At 39.0% G+C, this 10,409-nt stretch overlaps 1 protein-coding gene across 2 annotated transcripts in view; it reads left to right on the forward strand.

Annotated features, from left to right (window-relative positions):
• The window catches only part of LOC101861443 (alpha-(1,3)-fucosyltransferase C), a gene marked incomplete at its 5' end in the record, with an annotated part of 12,186 nt that extends 6,572 nt beyond the window's left edge, over window positions 1-5,614 (forward strand). For both annotated transcript variants that reach the window (XM_005100231.2, XM_005100232.2), the window contains 4 exon segments: window positions 1,447-1,613; window positions 2,486-2,696; window positions 3,519-3,761; window positions 5,250-5,614. In XM_005100231.2, coding sequence (XP_005100288.2) covers window positions 1,447-1,613; window positions 2,486-2,696; window positions 3,519-3,761; window positions 5,250-5,388 — 760 coding nt within the window.
• Between the last annotated feature and the right edge of the window lie 4,795 nt (window positions 5,615-10,409).

A 10,409-nucleotide genomic window follows, 5' to 3' on the forward strand; every position in this document is an offset into this window, starting at 1 on the left:
CCGAAGATGCGGCCATGAAAAGGAGGATATCAAACATATGTTTGAATGTCCAGGAACAATGGCAATTCGGATGGAGTTATTCGGACGAGTGGAGGTGCCGCTAAGCATATTGACAATGGAGCCGAAAAAGAGCCTTGCTCCCGCTCGAAGATTTCTTCGTGAAGTCCGTCAGGCCCTTTAAGGAAACAAAAAAAAATCATCATTCCTCATGCTGGAGTATAGGCCACCATCAAGAGCTCTCCGTGTACTTCTGCTCTGGGCTGTAGTCTCTATCTCTGTCCAGCTCTGTCCCTTCTCCTTTAGGTCAGAATCTTCTAAGTCCCTTCTACAAGTACTATTATTAAGCCTTCTTTTCTGTCTCTTTCCTTATATGGATTCCATCTTAAGGCTTGGTGGATAGTTTGTTTTCAGTTTTCTCTAGGTGTGTCCAATCCACTTCCATTTTCTTTTTCTGATTTCTATATCTATTTTTTGTTGATTTGTTTTCTACACTTGTTGTTTATTTCTTATGATGTCAGGCCATTTCATTTTTAGGGTTTCTCCTGAGTAACTATGAGTTTGTGATGTCAGCCTCTTCAAGTTTGCCGTCTTCACCCTAGTTTTCTTTTTCTCAAGTAAAGTAATATTTTGCCATCATCTCAACTTGTCAAATCTTCAGTTTCAACTCTCGTCTGATGAGGTTGAATTGTTGTCTGGTTGAAAAATTCCTGTAAATGCCAAACTGCAAAATGGTTTTTGTCTGAGTTTTGCATACTGACATTGATATTATGTTTTCGCTTTTGATGTCTCAATGTGAGTTAGTAGATGGCTCTTGATCTCTAAGCTCTCACTACAGGCTTAAAGACCAAGACACCAATGCACAGATGCTTAAATGAGCTTTTGTTTCTGTTCTAAAAATCTTTTCAGAGTAGGCCATATCAGTTTGGTAAAATCATGTGATGTAATCTTTTCCGAGCATGCTAAGTATAGTATATTTACTTTATGTTGTATAATCTTTCCTGAGCATACTATGTATGTATAGTATATAATCATTATAATCTTTCTAAAAACACTTAGTCAAATACAATTGTACAATGTAATCTTTTCTGAGCATACTTAATTTACAGTATAGTCAAGGATCTATATATAATTTAATCATTTCTGAGCATACTTGGTGTAATATATAATCTTATAATCACAATCAATGTTGTGAGTTTCAAGTAAAATATAGCACTTTTCCTATGACAGGTGGCATCAGTAGCCTAGTGGTTAAGCTACTGGACTCATAATCACAAGATTGTGAGTTTGAGCTTCAGCTCGGTCAGACGTTGTGTCCTTGGGAAAGGTGGACCTACTTTATACATGAGTTTCCCATTTGGCTGGGTCTTTTTGGAGATGTGTGTTAGACCTAATAGTGTTGATAGGGGGCGTTAAACCTATACCATTTCACCGTTTTTTCTATGGCAGCTGGGTGCTGTACACTCGAGAACCTCCAACCCACAAAGGTCTCGTGGGGCTGAAGCGTCCATCCCTGACCAACCAGTTCAACTGGACCTACACCGTCCTCAGTGACTCCACCTTCCAGGTCTTGTATGGAAAACTGCAGGAACGATCTCCTCCGGCAAAAAACTATGGTAATTTTAGAACTACCCGCGGAAAAATTATGTAATTCTAAAGTAAAATCTCAAACTGTAGTAAATTCATAACTTCACTAAATGGAGCCCTCAAGAATTAGTTTAAAGATACGGTCTTTTCACTGAGTGCATTTTTTGTTTAAAGTACATTTTTTATATTTCTCTGTTATTTCTTTGTCTCTCTTGTTTTTCACTACACACAAATGACCGTTGTGTGGATATGCTTCTTCTCACCCAAGGAGAAGGGCAGGCATTATAAATAACTTCTTTCATGCATGTTATTTTTACCCTTGTTGTACCCCAAGGGGCGGCGCTACTGACTGAAGTGTCTTTAGGCCATTCCCAAAGGGGGGACATTAATATGTTCTATGCACAGTAGAATTCTAAATTGTAAATTGGCTGATTCATCAATGTCATGCTCATAACTGTGCCTGAACTGCAACTGGGAACTGCTGTTTTTTCTTTCCTAATCCTTACTATTGTCATTTTTCCTCTACTTCTTTTGTATGTTTATCACACTCTTCTGACTCGCTATTTCCGGTATGCCTTGATAGTCGAAAAAGACTTTGTGCTTTGAAGCTAGAGAGGTGAGCAAAGTAAACCCGTTTCCCTGTAAGGACTTCTCTTTTAACATCCACCCCTTGGCGCTCTTATGACCTTATGCAGTTGCAAGCACCGTAAAACCTCTACTAAAACTAAACTAAACATCTATTGCCCTCATCTCTCTTCCTTCTTTTCTTTGCATGTTATTCTCTTGTAACATCTCCTAATCTTCGGCTCTAGTAAGACCAATCTGTTTTGCAAGTGCTGTAAAACTTTTATTTCTTCTTTTCTTCTTTATTATCTTCTTTTTTTGTTTTTTCGTAAAACAGAAAGTATTTACAATGCCAAAGAACATGAAGCCGCATGGTTTGTGGGTCATTGCCCGACACATTCTCGCCGCGAGGATTACGTCAAGCGAATGGGGTCCAAGGTCAGCGTGCACATCTTTGGTGAATGCGGCAACATGACCTGTGGGTCAAGAGGTTACGACATGGGAGGAAGCAAAGAGAAGTGTCTAGGAATGCTGTCAAACAAATACAAGTAATGCTGAAAAACTGGTTTATTTTCTTTCTTAATGTTTCTTTCAGACAAATTAAATAATGCATATGAAAAGTGGGTTTTTTTCCTCCAGTCTCTCTCTGACATATATTTACCAGTGTATTGCAAGAAGACATTTTTTTTCGTTTTTTTCTGTTTCTCATAGACAAGTACGAATATAATGTCAGAAAATTGGGGATGAGATTCCCTTCTGCTTCTCTCTATTTTACTTTTTCAAGATCTGAATGGCTTTTGTCTTTTAATGTACTTCTGTGTAACTCGGATAAGCCAAACCGTTTTTGGTTTAGAAGGATGTCTTTAACTTTAATTGTTTCATTTTATTTGTGATTCTCTATTCTCATTTGCTGACTACCGGGGGGGGGGGGGGGGGGGGGGGGGGCAGTAGGCACAGAAAGTAAATAGCGGACCACTGTCTTTCTTTAACGGGTTCATATGGACTAATTTGCCACTAGTATTTGACTCACGACTAAGACGTTTTTTAGTAGAATTGATATTGCTGAAGGAAATGGATCAGAGACCAAACGATAGATCAAGACAGACAATGTTTAAAAAAAATATTTTAAGCTATGTTTAGTGTTGATTTCCCATAGCGTCTTCAACCCAACATAGTATATTGTGGTGTTTTTTGTAGGGATTTTTTTTGTGTGTCTGTGTATTGTCTACCTGAAATGACTATACAGTGCTCAGAGCTCGTGCCTAACGAGATAAAATACTATAGAAAGCTATTTATCATTATTATTACTGTTAATATGCACTGGGCTTTCAAACCAATGCTGATCAATTTCTGCGTTTTTATTTTTACAGATTTTACCTTGCGTTTGAGAACTCCCTGTGCCGAGATTACGTGACTGAAAAATTCTTCAACCTGTACAACAACGTAAACGTGATTCCTGTCGTAAGAGGAGGGGCGGACTATGACAGTCTCTTTCCTGTCGGGACGTTCATCAACGCCGCTCATTTTGATTCCCCGGAGCTACTGGGGAAATATCTGAGAGAGCTCGGCAGGGATAAGGAAAAATATCTTGCTATTCTGAAGAGGAAAGACAGGTAGATCTATGTTCTTTTGTGATGTCATCTAATTAGACTAATAGTTACTAAATGTTTAGTCAAACTCGGTCAATATAATTTCCTTCCCCCCCCCCTCACTCCTCCCCCACCATTATACCACTAGCCCCGTCCACTGCCAGGTTTTTGTCAATGTGCAAAAAGAATTGCATATAAAAGATATGAATGTTGTGTTCGGGCCTTTATGCCGCCATCCGCCAACTGTCTGGACTGTACAGTTCTTCTGAAAGAAGTGCCAATTTTGCTTCACAACACCGCTAGTGAACTGGCTGTGAAAGCCTCTAATAGGGATAATATCCTTCATCAAGTAATGACAGAATAATTTCCCTTGATGATTAGCAGTTAGTGCTGTTCAGCAAAGGACCTCGATATAGTGCCAGACCCCCCCCCCCCCGCAGTATGGCTAATTTCATGCTAGTTCTAAGCTAAGGTCAGTGGTTTGATGGGGTTTGACTGTATTCTTCTTCTACTCACTGCCTTCAAAGATTATAATATATGTATCTTTACTCAGCTTGACAGCTTTTAGGGGATTATGCTAGCATCAAATGTCATCTGTGTTAACGTGTGGAATTGTATAAGTTTAATACCCCCTGAAACTCTTTAAGATTATTTTATGAGGTGAAACCTCTGAATTTAATGTCCATCCCAGAAACGACCAAGTCGAATATGAAACTTTGTGTAAAGCACCTTTCCAAATGACAAGACGTCAGACTGAGCTGTCTCAAACTCCTGAACCTGCAGTCTCACAATTACAGGTTTGAGGTGGCTACTGTAATGTGGCCTTTCACAGCATCTTTCACCTTGTTACCAACAATCACAAACTTTATGGAAAAGTACCTCTACATCTGTGCATCTTCGGCCATTTCAAGCCTGCACATGCGGTATTGTGGTCAGGTGCTTTGCTGCTTCACACAGAAAACCCAAGTTCAGTTAGAATTTTTATTGAGTCTCCAAGTCTTTCTGCTGGGATGTTGTCTCCTTCTCAGCCTGGGCTATCCTTGGCAGGCAAAGTCAAGTCACAGCCAGCTTCCTAAATGGTCTAAATTATTTCAACTGGGACGTGAAAACACCTGTAGGCCTTACTTACTAACTTACTCTCTCCATATACCGTCAAGTACATATAGGGGAGAGCAGTCGTGCCACGTTTGCCTGTTCTGGACCACGTTCTCCAACCTTTGCACGTACAGACCCTGAGGGATTGCCTCATCCCTAGTTGTGCCCCTGTAACTTCCAGTTGGTCTACCTACTTTTTTTTTTCCAGTTGGGCTCCAATATCATGTCTGATAGGGTGAACACAGTCATTATGCATTCTCATAACATGTCCCAATTATCTCCATCTTCTCCTTTTTATGGTCATGTTGATATCTTCAATTCCAGTTTTCCAACACTTTTTTCAGGCCTGTATCAATTAAAAAAACAAAGAAAAATGTTTAACTTGTCCCATCATTCTCTTTGTGTGTCTTCCCCCAGGTACAGAGCCCTGTCAGGAGGAGACTTCCAGTGTGACTTGTGCGAGGCCGCATACACACACACTCCTAAGAGCATTTATAAAAACATTGGCCAGTGGATGAGTCCGCTAAAAAACTGCCAAAGGCCGACAGACTTGTGATGTATGTGATGTATATATGTTTTATATATATATAAGCTCCAATGATTGAAAGTTTATTATAAACAATATGAATGAGTGCTTATGAATATGTGTGTAGGCCTATGTTAAATAAAAATGTGTATATCGTTGTAAATCAAATTCCCTTGTGGACATCTTCTTCTTCTCCTTCTCCTTCTCCTTCTCCTTCTCCTTCTCCTTCTCCTTCTCCTTCTTCTTCTTCTTCTTCTTCTTCTTCTTCTTTTTCTTCTTCTTCTTCTTCTTCTTCTTCTTCTTCTTCTTCTTCTTCTTCTTCTTCCCTCCTCTTCCTCCTCCTCCTCCTCCTTCTTCTCTTTAAGTACCATATTTGAAACATATCTGAACCCTGACAATCATGGTTCACCACTTTCGTCTGTTCTTATGCTCTCGAAAATCTTCATTTTCCTAGTCTTTTCCATTCACCCATCTGTTGTAGTTCTCTATGTGAGTTATTCAAGGTCTACCTCTGCCTCTTTTGCCTGCTGACACAAGGCATTTTGTCCTGAGGTAGTTTTTTTTTTTAATCTGTGACTGGAGCTTAGAGTCAAAAGTTAATATATATATACTTGCGATGTGAGGAAAGTATAGAAATAGAATGCAACTTATTCACTTTTGCTTTTATAGCACTGACATCCTGATTGAAATACTCATTTTCATGCTTGATGTTGTTCTCTCAGTATTGCCATAAGCTGATGAAATGCCCTTTTTTATTCAGAGCAGTTTCGAGATAGAGGTTTTTTGTCAGCGTAACCATTTAAAAATAATGCTCTTCCGAAATATGAATTCTGCTGTATTATTAGCATTGAAAAACTAGTCACAGTTTCAATTTTATTTTTTTTCACACTAGTAGGGTAACTTATTTGGTTTTCGATTTTGCAAAAATAAACAAATTTGGCGCCAAAATGAAAAAAGGCGTTTTGTCAGCTTACGGCAAAGTAGTGGTAAAGGCATTTTGTGTGCAGTTGGTCGGTCCTCTACGAAAGCACACCTTTACTTTTGATAGTCTCTGTATTAGTTTTGTTGAAACCAAGTCTTCACTTTTGATATCATGAGAATTATTGTTGTTGATATTCCCTTGGTTTTACTTTATAATTTTGGTATTATTTTTGTTGATGTTCCAAGTTTTTACTTTTGATATTCTAGGAATCATTTTTGTTGATAATCCTTGTTTTTACTTTGTATTTTTTGTACAGTGGAATCTTGTTATAACAAGAGGGAGGGGACCGGTGCGAAATGTCCGTTATAGCAGGATTCTCGTTACAAGGGATCCAGTAATAAATCAAGGGATTATAGTAAAGTAGGCCTAATCTATGAGTTTGGCGTTCTCTTTATTTCTTTTTGTATTTCCCCTGATGATGATTTGTTCAACATGATCTCAGGGTCTTACTTTATCAAAAATCGAATCAGATTTCTTTCTCTAGCACTAGCAATGTTGACAAATCGGCGTTGGCGATCAGAAAGAAGGGGCTCTGGCTCTAGGTTAACTCGCCCGCTGTGTTGTCCCTTACTCCCCCACACACTGTGGTGCGTTGAGTCTGCTCGCACACGTCACACATTCACTCCATCCATCTATCACAGCATTGTGACCTCTCCATCCTGCACCAGAGAAGTGAGAGTCACGGTATGCCTAGATAATCTAGACTGGGCTGGCCTATCATGCGATGTGTTCTACTTGTGTCTGCGCATCCAACACCCTCCCTACTACTCCCTACTCAGTTGCTCCGGCCTTCAATGTTGGTTCGCGTGGGCTCTCCCATTCTTTGTTTCGCTGGATCACCAACAACTTTCTCAACTGGCAAAATTTTATAATAATGTTTAATTGGTCTGTGCGCTGTGCACAGCAGCAGCAATATACCGTTATAACCGACTCGCATGACGGTCTGATTGCGCAATAGCAGTCTTTTATTTACAAAGATAAAGAAGGGAAAAAACAGGGTTTTAGAATAGTGTCTATATAACAGACTTCTCGTTGTTTCAGGACTCGTTATAAGTGGACTCCACTGTATTATTTTTTGTTGATATACTTTTTCTTTACTCCGTATTATATTCTTGGTATTGTTTTAATTGGTATACCTTTTCTTTACTTTTCATATTCTTGGTATCGTTTTTGTTGACATACTCTGTCTTTACTATGTTACATTACTTTCTTGGTATTATTTTTGTTGACACCTTTCCTCCCTTGGGCCTGTGATAAACACAAATACAAACACATACATGGACAAACATTGTCACATTATAAGCAAGACAAAAGAATTACGCACATGCTTAGTTTCACTAGATCAAATCAAGGCATTTGACTGAATTTTTTGTTTTCTCAATTCATATTGATTTAAAAGACTTCACACTTTCTGATCTCAACTACACCCCGTCTTCCCCCTCCCCCCCCCCCCCCCCCCCCCATCCTCCTTTCCTTTCCCTTTTCTCTCTTTCTGTCCCCTGTCCTGGCTAAAACAGCACCTGGACATGGATGGCTGGTGCCTCTATAAATAAATCATTGATGGTCTGGTCTGATCCCCTGTCCTTTTGGGTTTGAATAACACAAAACCTGATTTTCCTTAGCTAATTTTAAAAAACCTCTTCTCATCTAAAATGTCCCTTTCAGTTGGAATTTTAAAAAAACCCTGATTTTCTTTCGTCAATTTTTATCCAAAAATCATCCTTGTACATGATACAGGGTTATCCTTAAACCAACTTCCGCTCATGTATGTCTTTCACAGATATTTTTCTTTTCTTCGTTTTTCAGCATTATTTTATTGTTTTACAAATTGTTATGAAATATACTGGTGTTGTGTATTACTAAAACATGTCTTTTTACATTACAAGTGGGGGGAATTCAATCTTTCCTAGTTTTTTAGTTTATAAAAGAAAAATACTAAAATGTTTTAATTTTTAGCTTGTAAAAAAAATACTGACATGCTTATATTTTTAACTTGTAAAAAATTGCTGAATGCTTAATGACTTAATGTTCATGCTGTACATATATGACATCTATGCAAGCACTGAGTACGCATTTTATGAAATTTTATTTAATTTGCACACACTCATAATTTTGTTGTGAAGGAGACTTGCTTGTACCATTCCACATCTTTATTATCCACCCACACTTCTGACTAGCATCTGTAGTGAAATGGTTAAGCTCTTCACCATCACTCACAAAAGTCATGGAATTTTTTTTTCTTTTCAAATAGAGTATCTCTGTATGTGCACTGTAGTGCTGTAGCCTACACAGCCTGCGTGGGTTGGTCCTGACAGGCAGGATCGTAGCAGCTGGCTTCATGGAGGAGTCGGTTGCTTGTCAAAATTATGAAATTGAAGAAAACTGAATTTTTCCTTTGGTTTGGAAATTTTTATAAGTGAAATTTTGGTTTTTGGCTCAGCACTTTGTATGTCCATTAAAAACATGTTTCTGTGTGGATTTCACTGAACAACACGGATTAAAGGCACAAAAAAATGTAAATTTTTAGTTTTCAAAGACTCTCCTTCTCAAGTTATGGAAATAACCAAACTTTGATTTTACCTCTGAAACCAGGCAAGCCCAACCCCCTTTAATCTCTAATATCTTAACTTCTATTTAAGATAGATGGGTATTTCTTTCACCAAGGGCAAGACAAATGAATAAGCCTTAAGATGATACCTATAACCCCATATGCCCAAAGACTGACGAGCACCTGATCCCATCGCGTCATGACACAAATTGTGTCAGTGTCAGTGTGAAAGTGGAGTGCTTAAAATTTTGTTTCCAATATCTGCTTGAACCTGGAGCAGGCTGTGAGATACAGTGATAATCTTCTGTTTCGTCACTTTGGGTGACTCTCATACCAAATGGATTGACTAAATATCTCTCCTTTGGAGCAAATCAGGGTAGTTAAGATCTGAAGAGTGGGGCGTACACTTGGGCAGTCTACTTCCTCTGCTCTATGTGTACCTCCCTGGCAAAGCTGTATCATTATGCACGCTGCCTTAGTTAATATCAGATCATCGCTAATGATGGACAGCCGAGGAAGATACTGTGTAGTTTTCTAGCTTCCTGTGTATGGTGGCCTATTTGTCCAAGCTGATGTCTTCTTGTCATGTCTCTTTTGTGCCTGTCTGTTGGTCATAGATCAGCCGGCAAACATTTAATCTGTATACATGTATATCTGTCACGGACCCAGTCATGCAAACATTAAATGACTTGAACCCACCCATCTGTTAGTCATGGATCTAACCCTGTAAACTTTAAACTTAAGCTCACCCATCTTTCTGTCAGTGGGTGGTTGGCGGGTGCTCTGGTGTAGTTTGCTTCTTCTTTCTCATCAAACACCCATCGTCCTTTTCTCCCCTTCTTCTTTTTTATGTTTATTACTCTCTTGTAACCCCTCTAATCTTCTTGCGCTCCATTGACCTTATGCAGTTGCCAGCACTGTAAAACCTTTACTAAAACCAAAACTAAACATCTGTCAATCATGGATCTACTCTTGTAAACTTAAAATTTAAGCTCTGGTGCTCATATGACCTAATGCAGCTGCGAGCGCCGTAAAACCTTACTAAAAACAAACAAAAACCTCAGCTCACGCATCTGCCTGTCATAGATTCCGTCCCTTTAGCAATGAATGAACCCTGGGAACCCCACAGTGTGGAGCCTGCTTTCTAAATGTTCTGTTAGGGTCTGGTGGGGGCATTACAGTCATGTAAAATCAAACAATTAATGTACCGTATTATAACATTATGTGTACATAATGTGTCTGCTTTGATAAGCTTCTGTTTTTGGTAGGCTACTATTATTAGCGAAGACTTTGTTAATAAATGTGTCAAATAAGAAATATGATATTATGTCTCTTCAGAGTTTTTTTGTCTTTGTTTAGTTTGTCTCTGTCTGTCCGTCTGTCTGTCTGTCTGTCCGTCCGTCGCTCCGTCCGTCTGTCTGATTGTTGGTGTGTGTGTGTGTGTGTGTGTGTGTGTGTGTGTGTGTGTGTGTGTATGTGTGTGTGTGACAGAGAGAGAGAGAGAAGGAGGAAGATAGAGGC

Source organism: Aplysia californica, unplaced genomic scaffold (assembly GCF_000002075.1).
Source record: "Aplysia californica isolate F4 #8 unplaced genomic scaffold, AplCal3.0 scaffold00241, whole genome shotgun sequence".
NCBI lineage: Eukaryota > Metazoa > Mollusca > Gastropoda > Aplysiida > Aplysiidae > Aplysia > Aplysia californica.